Below are 25,441 nucleotides of genomic sequence, written 5' to 3' on the forward strand. Positions count from 1 at the left end.
AGCTGAATGGAAAATAATTTCTAAATCTCAGCTGGGTGAAAAAAAAACGAAAATAATTTCTATCCTTGTAGGATCGGTACTCACCGGAGGGGCCACAGACGCAGACGTTTGGATACAATTAGCGTCTCTTTGTAAAGACAATGGAGTCGACTTTGAGAAGTAACAAGACATTTACTCAACACACTACACTAGGTATTTGATATAAAAAATCAACTGTAACATGCCAATAGGCATTAAGCTAAATAAAAAATAATTAAACAAAACGTATTCCTAAAAGTGTATAAGTCATATGGTACCCAATGTAAAATTATTAAAAATGTAAATGTAAATGTAAATTCTACCTATGTCAATGACCATTAGCCGTCGAAATTAAGCGACCTTTGAAAGTAAATACTAAAAACATAATATTTTTTATCAAAAATCCTACTTAAATCAATACTAATTTTAGATACATTAATTCAAAAGATCCAGAGCATGTGCGATATATAACAAAAGTAATACTCTTCGACAATATTACTCATAATATCAATATCCCTCTCCACAAAGAAATTTTGATAAAAAACCCAGTCATATACTAAATAAATGCCATGAATATTCACATTTCGAAAAACTATCAACATGTCTAGCTGTGTGTTTGTGTGTGCATTTTTCGTGATTGTTGCTTCGAGTTCAGTGACTGCGGAAAATGGAAATGCCACTTTGGTTTTTGGTAAGTACGTACAAATAATACTCCAAAATATTTATATCTTTAATAAATTCTTAAAATAAATAATAATTAACTAAAACACATGAACAAAATATAGTCTGAAAGTTGTACAGCTGGAACCGGTTTTTCCCGTTACGTGCAGATCTCTGGTTTTTTATCAAGACCTTTGTATTGTGATATATTTTTTAAATAACATAATATGGAATAACAATATACACACAACCAAACTCATATGGAATTATCTGATGTTTTTATTATTTTAAGAAAATGAAAGCTAAATTTGATTTTCTTCCATTGCACCTCTCCGGAGCCTAACTACAGGTTATAGAACCAAGTCAACATATCTGCTAGGTATTAAAGTTGGTTGGATGCCAATAATTAAAGGATTTTTTATACCGATAATAATGCCCCCCCCCCCGGAACATGTCTGGTAAATGCCGTTCTTGCTTGTCTTCCTCGCCCTTTAAGTACACGAATTCGTCAATCATCTGATTTTACATATCCTACTTTTGTTTGAAAATAGCAGACTTTGCCAATTTCCAATGTACAAATTTTTGTGATGAAGACACCTATTTACGTGATCAAGCTTGTGCTCTCCGGATAGGTCGGGATCCCGTAACGTTCTCCTGCTATATATTCCTTGGTCACACAAACTCTTCTTCTTATTATTTCAACTGAAATATTTACACATATAGCTTCCAAAAGCTGCTGGTATCGAATAAATGGTGATTCCATAACAAAAGTTTGGTTGAGTATATTATATGTGTAACATTAAATTTTCTTTAAATTTCTTATATGTACGTCCATAAAAAAGGAATATAATGTTAAGACAGGTATCTTCAAAAATAAGACATGGCTTTCTCAGTTTTCACATTTACTGTCAACTGACGGTATTAGTAACGTGCTTCAAAAGCAGTGTACCTACATAGTTAGCTGGTAAAAAGCAACTTCTTCCGACTTGCCGGCGTTTTTGTACCACTAATCTGAACAAAACAAGAAGTGCCGTTTAATACAATATATATTATAGATATATATTATATTAAAAAGGTTTTCATAGCCTAATACGCATTTCCGTTGCTAATCGCCTCTCCAATCTAATAGACCTTGGTATTACCAACCTCTTAAGAATTTGTCGGAAAATATTACCAGTAAATATTTTTGTCAAACAATGCTGCAAAAATCAGCTGTGAGGGTAAAAATTTTATAACTCTTTATAATGCCTCCATATTACCCCCCACTACGGAGGGTAATATGCTTCCATATTAGCACTTCGAGTCAAGTAGGCTCATGGCTTGGTTTACAATTTTCCTCCATTCTTATTGTTCTAACTGCAATAATTATATTAGGCTCCTTATACAATTCTTCTAATTCTCTGTTTGTTCTTCATGACCACTGATTGTTGATCATTTTCCCCCCAAATATTCTTTTTTGGTATTTTTCTTTCCCATACTTGTAACATTTGTTGCGTTCGGATGACCACAGCTGACTGTCAGCAGAAATCGGCTGAGTGGTTGTATCCAGCGCCGATAGAGAAAGTTTAGTAAATCTCTAAAGGCGCATCCACATTATGCCATGCCTTGCCGATCGGTATTGCCGATCGGCAAAGCCGCATGTAGTACGGACGCAATTGCGGCTTGGGTTCGGGGCCGAAAGCCGAACCGATTCCAAACCCGATTGATGGCGGTCTCGATGAAAGAGAACCGTACCGATCAGTGTAGTGTGTACGTTTTGTAGGCAATCCTCATCGGCATTCAGTGAGGGATCAGTGCAATTGATCACGAAGACATCTCGTGGCCTGTCGATTCACAATAATTGTGTGCTTTATTGTTATTCGGGAAATGGAGTGGAATGAAGAAAATACACAAAACCTACTTGAAATGTATCATGAGCGCCCCGTTCTGTGGAACAGCCGATTGGCAGATTATAAAGACCGGAACAAACGTCGCGATGCATTGTTGGAAATAAGCGTATCTTTTGGAGTGGAGAAAGAGGAAATCGAAAAAAAGATTAGATATCTCTTAAGTCACTTTGCACGGGAAGTAAAAAAAGAGAAAGATTAAGAAAAAAGTGGTACTGGAACCGTAGAAACTTACAAAAGTAAATGGTTTGCGTATAAGTTAATGGAATTTCTGAAGGATAAGAATAAACCTATTGTAACGCAAGATTCAGAGGTATGTATATCATATTTACACTGTAGTAGATACTTTATTCATTCTTAATAATTGAGTTCATATTTATACATAAATTTGAAAATATTGATATAATCATATTGGTATATCGTATTTCATTTATCATATTGAAAAGGCAATGCTCCTTCTTGAGAAATGAAGAATTCGGCCAATTCGTTTCTCACATTTTGTGCCGCAGCTCCACTCCTTCTTGCCCTTCTGCCAAAACTGAGCAATTCATTAGAGGAAGCATTTCGTTTCCAAAGCCCAGGATTAATTGCTCCAGTATCCGAACATTCTACATCAATCATTCCAGGTGGAGTGTAAAGATTTCTTGAAGTGTTTTTTCGCAAGAAATTGTGTAGGTGAATTAAGGCCAAAACTACGTTCGTTGCAGTTTCTGGTTCCAACAACATGGGCCTACGAAGCACTCGGAAAACAGCACTTAAAATGCCAAAAGCATTTTCTGACACTCTTCTTGCGCGGCTCAATCGATAGTTGAATATTCTATTTTTTGAACCTTTTTCCTGATGTCCTGCGAATGGCTTCATTATGTTTGTTGATAGTGGGAATGCGTCATCCGCCACAAAAACAAATGGAACATCAGTGCTTCGTCCTAGTAATGAACAAGCAGGTGGACGGTTTAGGGTATTTTCTTCAAGGCACTCTTTGAAATATGAATCGTTGAATACGCCCCCATCCGATATTCGTCCCTGACATCCCACGTTTGCATATATAAAATTATAATTTGCGTCTACAACAGCGTACAAGACAATGCTAAAGAAGCTCTTGTAGTTGAAAAAATAGGTTCCTGAATTTATAGGAGCTTGTATTGATATATGTTTGCCGTCCATAGCTCCGACACAATTTGGAAAATTCCATTTGTCGTTGAACTGCTTGGCTATAAAGTACCAACTTTCGTTAGTTTTAGTCATCTGAAAATAAAAGTTACATACCATAAACAGACGAACGAACTATAAATTGCAAAGCAAAAAAGTGGATTAATTTAGAAATTAATATTTTGTTTCAGGGTAAACGAAAACGAAAGGAAGAAGATTCACAAGAAGTAGAAACAGACGATGGAGAAGAGTCGCTACAAGTATTGGAACAGAGCATTGATGGTTCCGAAAATGAGGTTGGAACAACAGCTCAATCTCAATCTAAATCAAACTCAATTAACATTGTGAAGTCCCGTGGTCGAAAAAGTATGGCTACTAATTTACCAATTGTAAACGAGGCAGTGAATCTTATGCGACCTATTACTACTAAAAGGGCTGAAAAGGATGAATTTTCATTGTTTGGTGAACAAGTTGCAATGAAGCTTCGAAAAATTGTGTCGCCATTTGCTAGATTTTCCGTTCAGAATATAATTAATACTGTTCTATTTGAAGCAGAAATGGGCAAATACGATAATCCTCATTTCATAAATCATTCTCATCCATCTACTCCACAAGCATATCCACTGCAATCATTCAATGTTGCCCATAATTCAATACCATCTCCAGGACATTACCCCAATACATTAAGTGGTCGGAGTTCGACATCAACTTCTACTATTAATCAAGATGAGGACATTCACACTCTCTTATTGACGTTGTAATTTCTTATATTTTTAAATATATAACAAACTACGATGAATAGTTATTTTTTCTTACCTTTACGTAATCTTGAAGAGCATCTATGAGCGCTTTGCATACCTCTGCAACACATTTTGAAATAGTTTGCTTAGATATTTTGAAGGTATACATGAGAGAATGGTAGGAATCTCCACTGGCAAAAAAACGTAGCGTAACTGCAAGTCGTTCAGAGGCAGGAATTGCTGCTCTAAATGACGTATCTTTTCTTGAAATAACAGGTCCAATCAAATCTAATAATGTTTGGAAATCTGTTTTGGTCATTCGAAAAAAATTTCTGAATCCTGCGTCACATCTATATTCCAAATTTAATTCATCTGCGTCGTCAGAAATCAAATCTTTCATAAGATCCGTGGCACTGTACCTATTACGACTTCTGAGGCTTGGGCGAACCCAAAACCTCTTGGGACGTTTATATGAAGTAGAGGCAATTATTACAACAGCTGCAGCCGCAAGAATCATATCATCCTCTTCTGAACTCATTATTGACACGCAACACTGTACAACTGCTACGTACACACTACAAATATTGTGTGGACACCAGCGACACCAATCGGTTTTGCCGATCGGCAATACCGATCGGCAAGGTATGGCATAATGTGGATGCGCCTTAAGCGGTTGGCTTCCAGCGGTGTCGTCTAAACGCCACTGCTTACTCAGCTGTCCATCCGCTGTGGTCGTCCGAACGCACCCATTGATTGCTAGGTTTTTGTCATAGTCCAGGTTTCTGGGGCATACGTAACTATTGGTCTTATAACATTTTTATACGTTCTTAATTTAGGTGCTTTGGATATATTTTTGCTTCTGACGGGGGGCGCATTATGGAGTCATAAATGATGATTTTTTTGCAGGACTGTTTGATAAAAATACTTACAATTTACTGATAATATTGTCCGACAAATTTTTAAGGGTACTGCAGTTCTAATATGCACCTTTATGTTTACAAAACGCCCCGCTCCAGAAAATTTTCTGAAATAGAAAAGTTGTCAGATTCGTCGTGAATAACTGAATAAAAAAATCTCATGAGGTAAGTAATAGGTAGTGTCAAATTATAAAACTTAACAAGCAAAACCAAACAGCAGAGATCAAAAGACGAGTTAGACTGGCATGGGCGGCATTTGTAAAACTAAGCTACATCCTTAAAAACAAAAGATATCCACATCTTAAGACCAAGGTATACAATCAATGCGTACTCCCTGTTCTCACTTACGGTTCCCAAACGTGGACGTTTACGAAAGCAAACATGGACAAGATCATAAAAACGCAAAGAGCAATGGAAAGGCAAATGTTGCGCATAAGACTAATGGATAAAAAGAGAAACGAGTAGATAAGAGAGAAAACCAAAGTTAGGGATATTAGACAAGAAGTTGCAAAGTTGAAATGGTGATTTGCCGGACACACTATAAGACAAAAAGAAGACCGATGGAACAAAATTCTCATAAATTGGAGACCGTGGGAATGTAAACGAAACAGAGGAAGGCCAGACATTAGATGGGCAGATGATGTTAAGAATCACGTGGGCTCTAGGTGGATAACTGTAGTGACAGAGAGAGAAGAATGGAAAAGGATTGGGGAGGCCTATGTCCAAAGATGGACCGAAGAAGGCTAATTAGATAGATAGAGGTAATAATTTGTTTTAATAGTGGGCCCAAGGACCATAATTTGGCAACTTTCATTACTAAGATATCTTTCAAACTTGGATTCGCCTTAGCAATGCCGTTCATCTATGATCGTTCTTTTCCGTTTCTCTGTGGGCGTCCAGCCTAATATTATTTTCGGGATTCTGCTTTCTTCCATTCATCTGATGGTTTCGTACAAGGCAAAAGCTGTTTTTTGTGTCTTCTTATATTCCTTTGTACTCCCATTTGTCTCCTAATATCGTCATTTCTTATGTGTTCTAAACCAGTTCTTCGGCTCTCCTCCAAAATTTCATTAAAGTACTTACTAGTATGGTGTTATCTTTTTGGTTAAATATCTCTACTAGACATACTAGGCCTGCACTAGGCCTGTAATAGCACAGTATAAAGAGGGGCAGTAAAACCACTCTCCGAAAAATTGGAAGTAAAATCTGTAGTCGCCCAAGGCGACCGCGCAATGTTGGCAGTCGCTTTTGCCCCACTCCCGCATTGCTAGTCGCATAGAAACGTACGGCTTTTAACAGGGAAAACCCGCATCCACCACTGCCAATTGCGTACTGCCGGTATTACTTCTTGAGATCAAAGCGCCGAGAGAGGAGTGGCTTTACTGTGGAACCTCTATATACTGTGGTAATAGCTTAACGGTGTTTAATCGGACAAACTTTGATGTACGGGAACACTGGAACAGGGGTGATAAATACCAGCCTGATTTTTGCATGAGAATTTAATGAAAGGGTAACAAATCAATAGGATGTTGGGTCCGACAAAATAAATGGGACGTTCACTCAAAAAAATTTAGTTCGTAATATTGATTAACAGTGATTATTGAATAGTATTTCGTTATAACAAAAATTTAATTTTTTGTTTCAAAGAACAGTAGATTTAGGGTGGGATGAATAAAGGAGAAGGAAGGCTTGTGTTTTATGTGACAAAAAGATTCGAGTAAAACCGAAGGGAAAATTATATCAAACTGTCATAAGCCCAGCTATAATATGGATGTGTGGAATGACAAAATAATAAAATTAAGAATGAGTATATTAAGGGAAGTCTGTGGATGACAGCAATTGATGCCATGTTGAGAAATTGTAGGCTAAGGTGGTTCGGCCATGTTTAATATCGAGATGTTAAGGAGAAGAAGATATGCAGGGGTGCGCTTAGGCAGGACATGTTGATAAAGGATATTGATATTGGTGTGACGCATGACGTAAGATACAAACTTATGGGGAAATGTAATTAGTAATTGGGAAGCTGACCCTGTGTAGGCATAAAGGTAAAAAGAATGATGATTATATAGATGTATATAAGTAATTTTAAAATTTAAAAGTTGATATATATTCACAGTAACAGTTAATCTTATTTAATTCTTACAGATACTTTTGAAAACCTGACAGATAAAGTTCCATCTTTAAAACTAATCCATTTTGGTAGAAAGAGCTACTATATCGGAGACATTTTTAAGGTAAATTTCAGCGCTAAAATTCAAAATATAAACGTTATTAGTTATTGAATACAGAAGTTATTAATAAATAAATTGTGGATATCTTAATGTTAAGGAATGCGACAATCCATACAGTGTGGTAAAGCCAAATGGAATAAATTCATTATTTCGTAAATAAGCGAATTTGGAAATAAATCCCGAACCAAATTGATTTTTATTTTTAAATTATGATTTTTTGGCGTATATACCATATTAATGGCATCATCCTTCTGGACGTAATGACGTAATCGATGTTTTTTTTAAATGAGAATATGGATCGTGTGATAGCTCATTTGAAAGGTAATTCAATTCTCTATTCAGTAATATAAACATTAATATATCCATTTATAAAGGGTGTCACGTCACTAGTATTACATCCTCCTCAGTCGTTTCCTCATTGCTGAGTGTCGTGATCCCCTATAATACGAGAAACCATCTCTGTCCTTCGGCTTCTGCCCTGAGCTTCCCTCATGGATTCAGATAATGTTATTGCACTGGCTTTCTGTACTTGATCCGTCCCTCGAGTAGGTGAGCGACCTCTACTTCTGCGCCTTTCAACGTTTCCCGAAATTATAAGTCTCTCAAGATTATCATTACTTCTTCTTGCAATATGGCCGAAAAATTTTAAGACGGTGGAAAGGCAAATAGAGGAAAGTCGAGTCTGAATATTAAGCTCTTGGAGGATTGAGTGATTTGTTCTGTGTTCCGTCCATGAGATCCGAAGCATTCTTCTCCAGCACCACATTTCAAAGGATTCAATATTTTTCTGTCGTCCGATTTCATTGTACATGTTTCGGATCCGTAATTAAATATGCGTGAATATCCGTAATGTCTTATTTTGGTGTTCTTCGACAAGGAGCGATCTTTCCAGATTTTCGAAATTCGACTCATAGCGTTTTTGGCCATGCCTATTCTCCTACGTAATTCTGTTTCACAAGATCCTGTATTACCGATGTAGGATCCTAGATAATTGAACTCGTTAACCACTTCAAACTGGTCTAAGGCTCCTGTTGTCCGAAGTGAATTTGAATAATCTACTATCATAATTTTTGTTTTTTGTTTATTGATCTTGAGACCACATCTATTGCTTTCGGCTTCCACTAGCTGGAGCAGGCTGGACATTTCTTCTTCGGATGCCGTTATTAATGTTGTATCATCTGCATATCTGAGATTTGAGATCTTCTTTCCTGCGATAGAAATACCGCCATTCCATTTGTCGAGTGCTGTTCTCATTATATATTCCCCATAGAAATTAAAAAGACTTGGAGATAGAATACATCCTTGTCGGACTCCTCTACCTATTTTAAAAGGATAGGACCATAGCCACCTTTACTTTACAAGCCATGAAGAGAAAAAGGCAACGTCGCAATTGATGACGTCGGTAGTCTGACTTTCGGACTACCGCTTTCGAAACTACGATTTTAAAGTTCTGGTAAAATTTATAGTATTTTTTGAGTCGAACAAGAAAATATTATTAATTAGAAGTTTGCACAAAATAATATTAAAAGTAATTCCTTGTAAGTAACGTTTATTATACAAAAAAACCAATAACAAGAATATAAACAATATTTATTTTTTTCGAATCCTAAGAAAACTAATAAGTATTTTTCAAAAATTTAAACGCAGAGTGAAAGATTACGTTAGGACCGAGGGCTGAAAGTCCCTGAAAACTTCTATGTTTATGTTAGTAAGTTACAGGGGCGAAAAACTAAGAAAATTTAGTGTGATTTTAATTTTCAAATATGTCATTAAAAAAACTTTTTATTCATTCTAAGGGACTTCCAGCCCTCGGTCATAAAGTAATCTTTTATTCTGCGTTTAAATTTTTCAAAAATACTTATTAGTTTTCTCAGAATTCTAAAAAAATTATTACATTTAAAATATCGGCGTCAAAATTTTGCATTTTGTTCCTTTCCCCTTAAAGTTTGTCGCACTTATTTAGAAACACCCTGAATTGATAAAGAACAAATCTAGTTGTTAAACATAAGCGAATTAATCAAAAAAACAGAATGTTAGGAAAACCGGAGGCTATAGTTGAGTTTTAATTTCAGTATTTTATAAATGCCCTGTACACCATAAAAATTTAACTGCTTAGCAACAATATTATTACAGCGGTATTGTTAAAGAATTAGGCTATAGAATATTAAAAAAATCACTTAAATCTGCCAAGAGGTTTAGGAAATATAAGACATTGGACGGATTTCTATATACCCGCAAGTTTATATAAAAATATATTATATTGAACTAAAATCATCTTAATAACATACCTTTTAATGTTCTTTATAATTTGGAGCACGAAATATTGTAAAATATTTCAGTTTCTCTGTAAATACAGTGAAAATTATTTAAAAACAAATGAGAACTGTCAGAATCAATCGGTCTACCAATAGATGTTGCCAAGTTTCAACTTCATGGCTTGTTAAGTTAAGGTAGCTATGATATTATGGTGTTCAATTCTTATTCTGGTTTCACTGTTCTCATATAGGCTTTTCACCAGAGCTGACAGATGATCAGGAACCCCCATCTCATGTAGAAATTTCCACAAAACTGTCCAGTCTAGACAGCCAAATGCCTTCTGATAATACAGAAAGCAGATGATAATCGGAGTTTTGAATTCTCGTGCTTTTTCAATGAGTTGTCGTTTATTAAGAATTTGCTCCCTTGTGCCTTTACCCTTCAAGAAGCCTGCCTGTTCTTGTGGTATTTGTCTATCCAGGTATGTCTGCATGCGAACCTTGACGAATTTCAACAGAATTTTACTTGGGTGTGAAATTAGTGAGATGTTTCGGTAGTTACTACATTTTGAGTATTACATATAAGTATGCCAAAAAATCATAATTTAAAAATAAAAATCGACTTCGTATGGGATTTATTTCCGAAATCGCTCATTCACGAAATATTGAATTTATTCCATTTGGCTTTGCCACACTGTATTTATTTGTAATGAAGCTCCGTACAGTCAGAACACCTTTATTTTAATATTTGAAATTTGATTTACATTTCTATCAAAGCAATATAAAGTTAATATAGTGCAGCCGATATGTGAAACAATTGTGCATTTAATGATAGAAGTATATAATTTGGACCACATATACTACACATACAAAGGTTCAAATTTAGATACGAGGCCATCTCAGATTTTGTCTTTTACAAAAATGGCGCGGATTCAAAATGGCGACTATACATTGTGACTAATAGCACGATAACTTTTGAACGAGACTTCAGATTCCAACCAAATTTGGTATATAGGGTCTTTTTTGATGTATAAGATCGAGGTCTTGAACCGGAAGAATTGGTTTACCAGAAATTGTGTTTTTCCTGGTTTTTATGTAAAAATATGCTGTTTTTTTCAATTCTTTCACCCTGCATGTATTAATTTTTCAAAAATTTAATACCACCATTGAAAAGAGCGTAAAAATATTTTTTACTAAATCTTTTTAACTTTTTAGTTATGTTAATTACCGTTTAATAAATGCAAAACGTATCTTCACATGTACCTATATGCGGCAGATTCGTGCAAATATTATAAGAATTATTGTGCATTTAATGGTAGAAGCATATAATTTGGACCACATATACTACACATATAAAGGTTCAAATTAAGATACGAGGCCATCTCAGTTTTTGTTCCTTTTACAAAAATGGCGGGCATTCAAAATGGCGACTATACATATGTGACTAATAGCACGATCACTTTTGAACGAAACGTCATATTTCAACCAAATTTGGTATATAGCATATATAGGTTCTTTTTTGGTGAATAATATCGAGGTTTTAAACCGGAAGAATCGGTTTACCAGAATTTGAATTTTTACTGTTTTTTTATGTAATAATATGTTGTTTCTTTTTCAATTCTTTCACCCTGTATATATAAATTTTTCAAAAAGGTAATAACGCCATCGAAAAGAGTGTAAATATATCTTTTAGGAAATATTTTGAACTTTTCAGTTATGTTACCAATTAATAAATGCATAACGTATGTTCACATGTACCTATGGGCGGCAGATTCATTTTGAATGCCCGCCATTTTTGTAAAAGACTAAATCTGAGATGGCCTCATATCTAAATTTTAATCTTTGTATATGTAGTATGTGCGGTCCAAATTATATGCTTCTACCATTAAATGCACAATAATTCTTATATTATTATTTGCACGAATCTTCCGCACATAGGTACCTACATCGGAAGATACGTTATGCATGTATTAAATGGTAATTAATATAAATAAATAGTTCAAAATATTTCCTAAAAATATTTTTACGCTCTTTTCAACGCCGGTATCACCTTTTTAAAAAATGAATATATACAGGGTGAAAGAATTGAAAAAGCAACAACATAATTTTACATAAAAAAAAACAGTAAAAACACAAATTCTGGTAAACCGATTCTTCCGGTTCAAGACCTCGATATTATTCATCAAAAAAAGAACCTATATACCAAATTTGGTTGAAATCTGACATCTCGTTCAAAAGTTATCGTGCTATTAGTCACATATGTATAGTCGCCATTTTGATTGCCCGCCGTTTTTGTAAAAGGAACAAAAACTGAAATGGTCTCGTATCTAAATTTGAACCTCTATATGTGTATAGATGGCCCAAGTAGTAGTATATGTGACCCAAATTATATGCTTCTACCATTAAACGCACAATAACTCTTAGAATATAATTTGCACGAATCTGCCGCATATAGGTACACGTGAAGATACGTTTTGCACTTAATAAATGGTAATTAACATACCTAAAAAGTTAAAAATATTTCCTAAAAAATATTTTTACGCTCTTTTTAACTATTTGAAAAATTAATACATACAGGGTGAAAAAATCGAAATAAAACAACCTATCTTTACATAAAAACCAGGAAAAACACAAGTTCTGGTAAACCGATTCTTCCGGTTCAATAACTCGATATTATTTATCAAAAAAAAGAACCTATGTACCAAATTTGGTTCAAATCTGACATCTCGTTCAAAAGTTATCGTGCTATTAGTCACATATGTATGGTCGCCATTTTGAGTCCCCGCCATTTTTGTAAAAGGCAAAATCTGAGATGGCCTCCTGTCTAATTTTGAACCTTTATATATGTAGTATATGTTTTCCAAATTATATGCTTCTATCATTAAATGCACAATTCTTATAATATTTGCACGAATCTGCCGCACTAATAAGTAGAACTTGTTATATTAGGTATTTAAAAAGTTCTAACGAATATTACATAAGAATCATAAAATTCAACGCCCTGTATAATTACAAAGCAAATTTTTTGTTAAAAGGGGAGCCATAATCTATTTCAATATCCTATTTAATAGTTTTTTTAGTAATTTTCAAAGATTATAAAATTATCTTTGATAACATTCATGGACTTGAATATAGTGGAAGTCAAGACGTAAGTACATTATTTCTTGGTAATTATAAATGGTTCACTCTGTATTTAATATCACTCTCAAGAGTATTATTACCATACTTTAAATTTTATTAAACATTTCCTATGTCTAAATATATTAATTTTTATATATTTTGATTTTTCTATCCATGAACTTACATATTCGCGGTGTGCAAGTACTTGGAAGGGAAACGAGAAACGACCGTGCGCGAGTCGCGGAGACATATTGCAACTATCTTAAATAATTCATATTGTCAATTGAAATTGTCAAATTGACGTATATTTCATACCTTCTGTCATTGAAGCAGAAAAATTATATATTGCTCCACAATATTGATATGATATGCAATTATTATATAAAGGTAAATTTAATTAAATTTATTTTGCTTGCAGTACTGCATTTTAATAACTAATTTTATTTACTGCATACAATTGTTTACGTTTGCATAACATAACCTGCATCTTATTTTTTCTTCTTATTATTTTTTTGGACTATGGCCTTGACTATTATACAGCAACCAGGACTAATATAATTGGCCAATATAATTAAAAGTGCGAATAAAAGTACAGAGCGTAGAAATAGAGGTCGCTTTGCCGAACTTGCACGGTCCCAATATCGGCTGTAACGACTCAAGATGAAGTCGATCTATCATACTGTGCAAACTAGAAGGAGATTGCACAAAAATATTGGAAATAAACCTAAAAATCCGAATTCTCAACAACACAACAAGAACCAGTTATAAACTTGGAAAATGATGAAGATACAGAAATTAGGGCAATCAAAAATTCAAATACATGGAATTCTTAATCTCAAAGAATCGAGCCACTGAACAAGAGGTAACCAGTAGATTAGCACAAACAAGAACATGTATCAAACAAATAAGCGGGACACTATGGTATACACAGATTACGATAAATTCAAAGGAGAGAATATCGAATACCTTGGTACGTAGAGTACCTATTTTCGGAGTAGACAATTGGGTAATAAACAAACGAAATCGGTCAAAAATTACTATATGCGAAGAAGTTGTGGAGTGGCAGTACAGTAATATTAATGTGGAGATAAAAATCAGAACGGCGGTAGAACAAGAAATTTTAAGACTGCATTGAAGAAAAACATTTTGTTTCGTACGTTTATGTGAGAAGAGCAGAAGGTGTAGAAGAGAAAGTAGGTAGAAACCAGGCCTCGAAAGAATGCCTGGACGAGAAATCTAGCAGGCTGGTTTGATTGCAGCGAAAACGAACTGTTTAGAACAGCTGAAACAAACTTCGAATATTCTTCTTCAAGTGCCATCTCTGCGACGGAGGTCGGCAATCATCATAGCTATTCGGACCTTGGAGACGGATGCTCTGAAAAGTTCGTTTGATGTACATCCCTACCATTCTCTCAGGTTGCGCAGCCACAATATTCTGCGTCTCCCTATGCTTCTTTTTCCTTGAATCTTTCCCTGCATAATGAGTTGGAGCAAGTTGTATCTCTCTCCACGTGTAATATGTCCGAGATATTCCAATTTTCTGGTTTTAATTGTATTTAAGACTTCCATTTCTTTATTCATTTTTCTCAGAACCTCTTTGTTTGTGACGTGTTCTGTCCATGATATTTTTAGAATTCTTCTATATACCCACATCTCGAATGATTCCAGTTTTTTCATTGATGCCGCATTCAGGGTCCAAGCTTCCATTCCGTAAAACAGAGTCGAGAAAACGTAGCACCTAGCCAACCTTATTCATAGCTCTAACTTTAGATCTCTTGTGCAGAGCACTTTTCTCATTTTGTTAAAATTCGCTCTAGCCTTTTCTATTATAATTTTAATCTCCTGGAAATAATCATTTGTGGAGTTGATCATTGTTCCAAGATATGCATATTGGTCTACTTGTTCGACGTTGGTTCCGTTTATGAGGAGATTCTCGTTATTTCTTTGAGTTTTAGATATTCTCATAAATTTTGTCTTCTTGATGTTCATTGTTAAACCGTATTCTTGTCTATATGTCGCTATTCTGTTAACCAGTCTCTGAAGATCTTCAATATTTTCGGCTAAGACGACAGTGTCATCCGCATATCTAATATTGTTAATGGGAACTCCGTTCACCTTTATTCCAGCTGTTTCACCCTCAAGAACTTGTTTTAGGATCTCTTCCGAGTAGGCATTAAATAGAACTGGAGACAATACGCATCCCTGTCTCACCCACGTCTAATTTCAATTTCCTCTGACAACTGTTCGTTAACACGTACTTTTGCTCTCTGTTTATAGTATAAATTAGATATGATCCTGAGATCATTGTAGTCTATCTTCTTTAATTTCAGGACATTCATTAATTGTTCGTGTCGTACTTTGTCGAAAGCTTTATTATAGTCAATAAAACAGACATATATATCTTGATTGACATCTAGACACCTCTGTATTAGGATATTAAGTGAGAAAAGAGCTTCACGCGTTCCTAAGCCTTTGCGAAACCCAAATTGTGTATCATTAATATTTATGTCCAGTTTATGATATATTCGGTTATGGATGACTTTCAGTAGCAACTCCAGCATATGGGACATTAAGCTGATGGTGCGTTAATCGGCGCATTCTCTTGCGTTTTTCTTTTTGGGGAGACAAACAAAGATCGATGTTAACCATTCTTTGGGTAATACGCCTGAGCTATAAATTTGGTTCAAAAGTATAACTAGAACATCAATGTGCTGCTCGCCTATAATTTTTATTAATTCGATAGGAAGCATGTCAGGCCCAGGGCTTTTTCCGTTCTTCATTGTTTTTAATGCGTGTGCTATTTCTTCTTTTGTGATATCTGGACCTATTTCTTCTGAAGTAAGTTCTATGTTTTCCAGGTCTCCTCTTTCATCATCGAACAGTTCATCTATGTATTCTGCCCAGCGTTGTACTTTCTCGTAGGTCTGTGTTATAGTAATCCCGTGTCTATCCAGAAGTGCACCAGTGAGATTTTGTTTTCTTAGCCCTGCCATTTCTTTTACTTTCTTGTGTAGATTAAATAGATCGTATCTTTTTTTAATGTCCCCGATCTCTTTGCATTTCTCTTCAAAGTGTTTTTCTTTCGCCTATGCTTTATCATCCTTCTTATCTGGTGGTTAATCTCCCTGTATTTATTGTTATCTTTATTCTTATATTGTCTCCGTTGTTCCATCATATTAAGTATCTCGTCGTTCATCCATTCTTTATTTATTTTTGTAGAAGTCTTCAGTATTTCTTTGCACGGTTCTAGTAGGCAATGTTTTAGTCGATCCCAGTGCTCGTCAATGTCATTGGTGTCTATTATCAGTTTGCTACAGTTCATATGCAGTTCATGTTGGAGGCATTCTTTTATATCTTGTTGTTTAAGCTTACTTGTGTCTATTGTATGAGTTCTTTGATGTCTTTTATGATGTCTTTTATGGATAAGTCGGTTATGGTCTGAGTCATGTCTGCTCCGGGATACCCTTTCACAGCTTTAACAGCATTAAGGCATCTTTCATTTATCATAATGTAGTCTATCTGGTTCCTAACTACTTTCTCCGATGTATCTGCGGGCGATCGCCAAGTATAGAGTCGTCTGTTTGGTAGCTTGAAAAATGTGTTTGTAATAATCAAATTCTGCTCTTGGCAAAATTGTATTAGATGATCTCCTCTCTCGTTACGATTTCCCAGACCATAATTTCCTACACACCTTCCGCTTTGCCCCCTTCCAATCTTTGTGTTGAGATCACCTAGGACTATCGTTATTTCTCTAGTTTTCGTTATTTTCAGTGCCTCTTCGATATCCCGATAAAACAACTCAACCTCTTCTTCGTAGGCATTCGCCGTACGAGCATACACTTGTATCAAGTTCAATTTGGCGTGAGGTGTCACTAACTTTAATGCCATTACTCTTTCTGAGATAGGGAAAAAGCCTTCTACTTCTCTATTAGATTTTTTATTAACTATGACTGCCACGCCGTGTCGATGTTGAGTGTCCTCGCCACCGGAATAATATATTGTGGCTTCATTTGTTGAGTTGGGCCACCTGGCTTCACTGATACCCAGTACATCAATATTCAACCTGTTCATTTCTTTAATAATATTGTGCATCTTACCAGGCTGAAACATACTCTGAACATTTCAGGTTCCAATTCTAGTGTTTGACAGTCTCATTCTTTCGCCTCCGTTCTGCTGACAAGGCTAGAAATTTTTCTAGTGATAATTCATAGCACACCAAGGCTAAAAACCATGACCTGGCAGGCCTCAGTGGTGCACGTGTATCTACCAGGTGAATCGAAAAGTGCAAATTTAGGGGGTAAAATAAACTTTCTCTTGTAAGGTTTAAATTTAAGTATGTGTTTGAGTAAGTCATTCAGAAGAAATGTGTACAATGACAGGCGATTCTAAAGAGCATAAGACCTTGCCAGGCGAGGGGAAAGATTAGGGGTTTTTCCTAAAATTATTCTTTTTGCACCGAACAAATTTTTTTAGGTTTTTTGAATCATTCCAAACAGAAAACGTCTTTAGTGATTTTTCTCTTAAGTTAATAGTTTTTGTTATATAAGCGATTGAAAATTTTGAAAATTGCGAAATCGCCCAATTTTAACCCTAAATCGGACATTTATCTAAAAATTTCAATGTTGCCAAGATACGTAGATATTCTTTAAATATTGATTGATGAAATCCCGAAGAGTTTTTGCAATAAAATATCGAAAACCCCTTTGTTTTTTTAATTGCTAATCAAGCAGGTGCGACACTATAGTATAAGTGAGGACATTTGAGTTTGCATAAATTCATTATCTCGAGAATGGGCAAATTTCAAGAGAAATACTCAGACAGTTTTAGGATTTAAGCCAGTTAAACATTCGGGTTTGTTTGATACCCATTTGCATAATTTAAAGCCTGACTGCTCCAGTAGAGATGCTACCTCATGGCATAATTTATTTACATCATCTACTGAGTCTCCACCAGATTGAAAGTCATCGACATAGAAGTCATTTAAGATAGCATTACTGGCAGGCGGATATTCTGTTTTGTGATCAATAGCTACTTGTTGCAAGGCTCTTATCGCAAGGAAGCTTGCCGATGCTGTGCCATATGTAAGAGTATTTAGATTATATTCAGAGAGCTCATCAGTAGTTGATTGTCTCCAAAATATTCGCTGAAAACATATTTGATCTGGATTTATTAGAACCATGCGGTACATTTTTTCAATAACACTGCAGACAACTACTTGATGTTTTCGAAAACGAATTAGGATAGATATAAGATCATTTTGTATTTTAGGCCCCACGATCTGGAGATTGTTAATAGAAATGCCATTATCACTTGGGGCAGATCCATCAAAGACTACTCTCAGTTTAGTAGTAGAACTTTTTCCATTCAAGACCCCATGATGAGGTAGATAATAACATTTGTCTGCTTGGTTTTGAGGTTCGATTTTAGACATGTGTCCTAATTCCTCATAGTTTTTCATAAAATTGTCATATAAGGTTTTAAGTGGAGCATTAGATAATAGTCTGCGCTCTAGTGCATAAAATCTTTTTAAAGCTAAGGCTTTAGAATCACCAAGTAATAAAGAAAGATCCCCTTTGAAAGGAATGTTTATTACAAATCTACCTTCTTTATTCCTAGTGGTAGTTTTAGTGAAGTATGTTTCAGAGTATTCTTCTTCATTATTTATACATTTGGTATTGTGAAAAGGTTCTTCTATTTCCCAAAATTTTATTAATTGAGATTGAAGATCAGAAGTATTAGTTAGAAAGCATTTTGTAGATATGTTGTTTATTATTGGAGATGGAATAGTTCCAGAAATGATCCATCCTAAAGCTGAGTTTTGAAGAAAAAGCAATTTGGGTCCTAATCGGATGCTACCATCCTTGAGAAGTTTGTAGAATACTTCTACACCTAGCAATATGTCAATATCAGATGGTTCATAAAAACCTGGATCAGCTAAGGAGATATTAGGAGACAATTGAATTAATAAAGGATCAATTGGAGTACTTGGTATTTTGCTACAGATACTTGGTAACATCAAACATGATACTGTATGCTTAAACTCACTGCATAAAGAAGAAAATGATATAGTACATCGATATTTTATAGCAGTTACTTGATTTATACCGAAAATATTAGCTTGTGTATTGTACAAAGGTATTTTAAGTTTATCACACAAATTTTTAGATATAAAATTTGATTGACTACCTGAATCTAAAAGTACCCTGCATACATGCAAATTATCTGTTGAAAGATAGCAAAAGCAGTTGAAAGAAGTACATTTTATTTATGTGTGCATGATTGCAGCTAATATTAGAATTATTTGTGAGCTCTAGTGTGGAGGCAATTGTATCCCCTGTATTAAGATTAGATTGTTGTGGGTATATAGTTCCCTGATTAGCATTTAAATTAGAGTTTTCAAAATGTAATAAGCTATGATGCTTAAGATTACACTTTTTACAAAAGGTAGATTTACAATTTGCTACCTTATGATTGTTTCTCAGGCAATTAGTACAAAGTTTCAGAGCTTGAGCTTTTTCAAATTTATCATTTGCATTTAATTTGAGAAAATCGTGACAATTAGTAATCCAATGATCACCATTGCATAAAAAACATTTATTATGATTGTTGGTAGATATAAATGATTCTCCATACGATTGTGGCTTTGTATATGAAGTTGAAGATTTGTTATTAAAGACACTATGCTTAGAAGTATGCCTGAATTTAATTAATAGACCTAGGGCCAAGGATGTGTGTTTAAAATGAGAATTTTGAAATGACTCTCTTTCGTCACTTTGTTCACCCTGTTGATCGGGTTGGATCAATAGATCAATTTGCTTTTGTAAGTCATCAAATGTGTTTAATAAAGAGTTTTGTCGTTCTAAACGAGCTTAGATTTCAAATAATAGAGTTTTATCAGGTATTTGGTCATCCTGTAATTCGTTAATTGTTTGTTCAGTGTTTTTAATAAACTTTTCGAACAATGAAAGTTTATTTTTAATAACTACACCACGTTGTTTGATAAGATTTTTAAGTTTGACATTTTGATTATCTAAGTGACGTATTTGTATGTCAAAATGGCTATCAAATGAAGAATAATATACTATAATTAACAAATATAAAGCTTTCCAATATAATATTGGGTAAAAAGGAAAGATCACACCCTATATTTACCAATAAATGTCCAGTTATTCTCGATCCCCCTGGTATTGGAAACTTTCGGGAAAGTTTGTTAGTATCAAATAACTCACTACTTATAATGTGTTGAAAACTGTGTTCTGAGTATTTTCACGTTGGAACTGACTCACTTTAGATCAAAATGTTCTACTTCTTTACTTGTATTCCATGTAATCTGCAATAGATGTGGAACGTCGCGTAATTATTTATTGAATCTTGAATCCGGAGCGAATGGCCAGATTTTATGTGCAGGAAATTAGTTGTGGACTGTAGAAGATATTTATTTTAACATAGGTCGAATGTTTCATTCTTTAATTACGCTACAAGTAAAAATTAGACAAAATAGATAATTCTAAAAAATGTCTCTGTCATTAATTATTAATTGTTTCGGATAGCAACCCGATAGATCCATTTATCGTCGGCTGTAATCACCGCTTCACATTCTAAATGCATCCACACGTTGATGAACGGGATTGGACACTAATGAAATCCTAAACATGTAATACAGATTTTTTTTGCACAATGTAAATCATTTGTTTTCAAATTTGTTAAATTATTGTCAGTATTTAATTCTTTTCTAATTAATTTGGAAGGTTTTTCAAATAAGTCATCTTCGGCCTTTCTTTTTATGCCGTGACTTAAAACTTGTCTTTCTAATAGGTTTTCTGCTTCCGGATTATGATTATGACTATTGTTTATACTAGTTGTAATTCGATCCTTATTTTCTCCAATTGATTTGATGAATGCTTTGCAGTTATCCTTTACACATCTCCACTTTGTTTCACCTGAAGCTAATTTTCGTTTTTGTTCTTTAAATTTATAACGTTCACACACTAATAACAATTTTGCTCTTTGACTAAACATTTCATTTATACTTAAAGATGTCATTTAGATTTTTCCTGGATACTGAACTAGTAGTTAATTGAAAGATACATTAATTACAATACGAGGTGTCGACCGAATAACATGCTTTTTAAAACATAGTACAAAAACAGTGACATTAGTGTATCTTCAACTAGAAATAATTGTTTTTGACTACATGAGCAGTGGCGTAGCAGATACCCAAACAGTATATTTTCCCTAATCTATAATTCCAAGATAAATTTGTGGGCCGAGATGGGAATACACCCTAATACCTACCTGTTAATATTCGAGCCGAGCTGGGGGGTTTTTAAAATGTACCTGGGGTATCATAAAGTATTAAAGGATTATAGTGGGCTGAGATAGGAATACCCCCCAAGGAGAGTTATAGCACTGATCGCAATCGGTTTTTGTGAGGCTTCAATTTTAAGATATATCTAAAAAATTGTTTTTACTTAAAAAAATTGTTTGGACTTTTTAGCTTAGGTCTATATTTTTCTGTCACGCTTTTGTAAGTAGGCACACTGAAAAGAAGCTGAAAAAACGATGATGACCAATAGGAACCAAAATGGTAATTTCTTTTAACCAAGTGTCCGAACTCCATTTTTTTTTAATACAACATTTAATCCCGACCATATCGAGGGAGTGAGAGTGAATATAATGTGTATGTATAGATTTATGTCAACAGCAACTATAGGTTATTAGGTTGTCCAAACTACCAACAATTTTATTAATAATATCAAATTAGACGAAAATATGTCTATAGGTTTCTTATAGTCTAAGATACAATATAAGCTCGATCGGGACCAAGCTGTTTAATGGATAAAAATTATTGGATATGTAATTTAGTATGTTAATAATTATAAGAAAACAAGGAATTTTATTCTGACGATAATTAATTAATAATTAAAAAAACATTTTTTTAACAAACAAAAAATTTCGACTTTTGCAGATGCTATTGCAGATTTTTTGGATCATTTTAAACAAAAAAGTTCTGTTGTAATTTTTCTCTAAAGTTGATCGTTTTCGAGTTATAAACGATTTAAAACTGAAAAAATAAAGTAACGATAACGATTTTCAAGGCTAAAAAATTACGAAGTAACTAAATTCAAGTTCAAACCTTATTCTATCAGTTCTTGATTGATAAATATTTTGGACTTCTTTCATTTTGAAACACTGTTTTTTACTTATTAATGCCCGTCTTCCCATAATAAACTTTACTCATTAACGCTTTAAAAAATATATTTTAGAATAAAACATGGCAAAAATTCTTATCGGGACCCAATAGAAAAAGGTTTAAAATTGAATTTAAGTACTTGATGATTACAAAAATAATAGTTTGTACTTGTGTTTTTGAGCCTTGAAAATCGTCACCTTTCGTTCTTTTTTCAGTTTTAAATGTTTATAACTTACGATCAACGTAACAGAAAAATTACAAAAGACCTTTTTTGTTAAGAATGGTCCAAAAAATCTGAAATAATATCTGACCAGGTCAAAATTTTTGTTTAATTTATAAAAACAAGTCATTTTTCAATTATTAATTATTAATGATTAATTCTAGTCGTAACAAAATTAGATCGTGCGATCGATTTTTTTTGTAATTTTTAACATACTAAAGTACGTAATTAGCCCGATCCAAGAACAATCTGACCCCAAAAATTGTCTATTATTATATAAGAAAAAGTTTACAATTATACATCCTCTCCATTTTACAAAAATGGAGGGGAATACCCCTCTCGAAGGTGAAAAATATACATTCAAAATAAGACCGGAATTGAATAAAATGATTAATAATAAACAACTTTTGTTTTATAGAGTTTTTTCGCTAAGTCAATACTTTTCGAGATTTTCGAAGAAAAGTGTTGACTTAGCGATAAAAGAAACATGTTTTTGGACGGATAATTCAAAAAGTTAGTATTTTATCGAGAAAATGTTCTTAGCAAAAATATAGCTTATAAAAAATTGAAAAAAATGGTGTATGCATGAGGTCTATAGACCCAGTAGAAGCAGAGTTGTAGCTAATGAAAAGTAGGTTTTTCTTCGTCAAATTCCAAATCGAATATTTCAAAGTGAAATAACCCAAAAACGGAGCACTTTTCATGGAAAATTCATTTCAACTATTTTAAAGTGTTTAAAAAGGTTTATTTTTGTTTTAAAAAGAAACTTCTTACAATAAAAGTTAGTGAGTTACGCTCAAAATATTGTGGGTCCCCTTTATTTTTTGGCAAAAAAAATCGCGAAAATCACCCCCTAATTAGCATCACAAATAAATTTTATCATTACCACTTGACAAGTTACCTTGCTTGTGTATTATTTATACGATCTGTAAGTTTCATAGGTTCAAAGTGCTTATTTTTGAAAAAGCTGTAGTTAAAATGGCTTGGACGAGTAACTAATCACGAGTTTAGGTAAATTTTGAACAGCCATAACATAACCAATTTTTGTCCAACAAGAAACCAAAAAATCAAAAATATTCAGAAAAACAAAACGAACATTTTATTACACTTTGAGATTTTTCGTATTACTAATAATTTTTAAGTTAATTCCATATAAATTCCATTTTTTTCAAAATTAAAAAAAATGTTTTATTTCAAACCCAATTTTTTTTAGAAATGAGCACATTGAACCAATGAAACTTACAGATAATATAAACAGTACATACGTAAAGTAACTTGGGGTTGATTTTTGCGATTTTTTTAACAAAAAATAAAAAAGACCAGCAATATTTTGAGCGTAACTCACTTACTTTTAATGTTAGAAGTTTTTTTTAAAAACAAAAATAAACCTTTTTTTAATCACTTTAAAAAAGTTGTAATGAAATTTCCCCGAAAAGAGCTCCATTTTTGGGTTATTTTAAATTGAAATATTCGATTTGGAATTTGACGAAGAAGAACCTACTTTTCATTAGCTACAACTCTGCTTTTACTGGGTCTACAGACCTCATGAATACACCATTCTTTCAGTTTTTTATAAGCTATAACTTTACTTATAAAATACTTACTTTTTGAGTTATTTGCGAAAAAACATCCAAAAACATGTTTTTTTTTGTTAAAAATGAACATATTCACTTGCAAATAACTCTAAAAGTATTAACTTAGTGAAAAAACTCAATAGAACAAAAGTTACTTATGTAGAATTAGTCATTTGATAATTTATAGAATAGTCATTATATAGAATTTATCATTTTATAAACAGCTCGGTTCTGATCGACCTCATATCACGACTATTAGTCACAAAAATAATTTTGCTTTTAATCGAGAATTTCCAACAACCCAAATTTAGATAAAACATTTTTAAAATGTTACAAACTGAAAGAGTTTTTAAAAATGACCTATTAATTAATTTGATTCTATATATATATATATATATATATATATATATATATATATATATATATATATATATATATATATATATATATATATATACAAACAAATGAAATAGAGAATGCGGAAAAATCCCCTTACGAACAATTCACACATCCACTACTTTTGAAGAGGGCGAAACACATTTCTAAGAGCTGGTGTTTGGATCTTCGATTCTATTCAAAAAACTTTTCCCAGCCCGAAGTAGTGGATGTGTGAATTGTTCGTAAGGGGATTTTTCCGCATTCTCTATTTCATTTGTTTGTTTTCGTACGAGTGGTCGTCCAAACCAGTACCTGTGGATCTTTTGATCACTGAGTGTGTTTCAAAGATCTACATCTTTTGTTGTTTCATATATATATATATATATATATATATATATATATATATATATATATATATATTTTAACTTTTAGGGCAATTTCTATCATGCTGAGCAATTTTGTAGATATCATGGAATGAACTTGGTAAATATTGAATCAAAGGCGGAGATGCATTTTCTTGAGGACGCCATCTTAGAGACAGGTAACAATTTTTTAAAGCTTAATGTTTTCATTTTTGTTTTCAAGTAGTTGTAGAAATGTTTTAAAGTAAATATAAATTATTGTGCACTTACCAAATATTTCGTTCTGGTGTAAATGACCGCTCCAAACACAACTGTAATTCAAAAAGAAAAAATGTATTAAACTTATTTAGTATAAGCATACAGAAATTAATATATTAATAATAGCCCAGAGAAATAAGGTAGCAGAGGACCATGTTGGGGAATTTGACCCAGATAGGTATCTGAATTTTTTGAGTTTTATGCACCTCAATAACCCAAACCTCTGTTTCCTGCAGCGTGTCCTTCTATTTTGTCCTGAATGATGAATCAGAATTAGTGACATTTAGGTCTTCTCATTATAAAACCGAAATATTGAACCTTTCTCATTTTTCTCAGTTTTCACATCCACATCGCAAAGCAGACCAGACATAGCAGTTTAACCCTCTTAGACATGAGAGTTGAAGGAAAAAATTCTATTGCACAATATCTGCGGACTTTATATTCCTACATGGAAAACATAATACATTGCGGAACAAAAAG

General features: G+C 33.5%; 2 protein-coding genes across 2 annotated transcripts in view; one reads left to right on the forward strand and one right to left on the reverse strand.

Annotated features, from left to right (window-relative positions):
* The first annotated feature begins 547 nt into the window (after positions 1-547).
* Positions 548-25,441, forward strand: part of LOC114328628 (perlucin-like) — a 34,061-nt gene continuing 9,167 nt past the window's right edge. Inside the window, exons 1-3 of the mRNA XM_028277533.2 lie at positions 548-709; positions 7,516-7,604; positions 24,774-24,882. Of these exons, the coding sequence (XP_028133334.2) occupies positions 619-709; positions 7,516-7,604; positions 24,774-24,882 (289 nt within the window). The 5' untranslated portion in view covers positions 548-618. The remainder of the gene's footprint in view (positions 710-7,515; positions 7,605-24,773; positions 24,883-25,441) is intronic.
* Positions 2,892-4,629, reverse strand: LOC126887905 (uncharacterized). The gene is made up of 2 exons (XM_050655803.1): positions 4,530-4,629; positions 2,892-3,809 (listed from the first exon to the last, which is right to left on the reverse strand). Exons 1-2 carry the CDS (start codon positions 4,620-4,622, stop codon positions 2,991-2,993), a joined length of 912 nt encoding a protein of 303 aa, XP_050511760.1. The 5' UTR covers positions 4,623-4,629; the 3' UTR covers positions 2,892-2,990.

The sequence above is a fragment of the Diabrotica virgifera genome, chromosome 7 (genome assembly GCF_917563875.1).
Source record: "Diabrotica virgifera virgifera chromosome 7, PGI_DIABVI_V3a".
NCBI classification, from domain to species: domain Eukaryota; kingdom Metazoa; phylum Arthropoda; class Insecta; order Coleoptera; family Chrysomelidae; genus Diabrotica; species Diabrotica virgifera.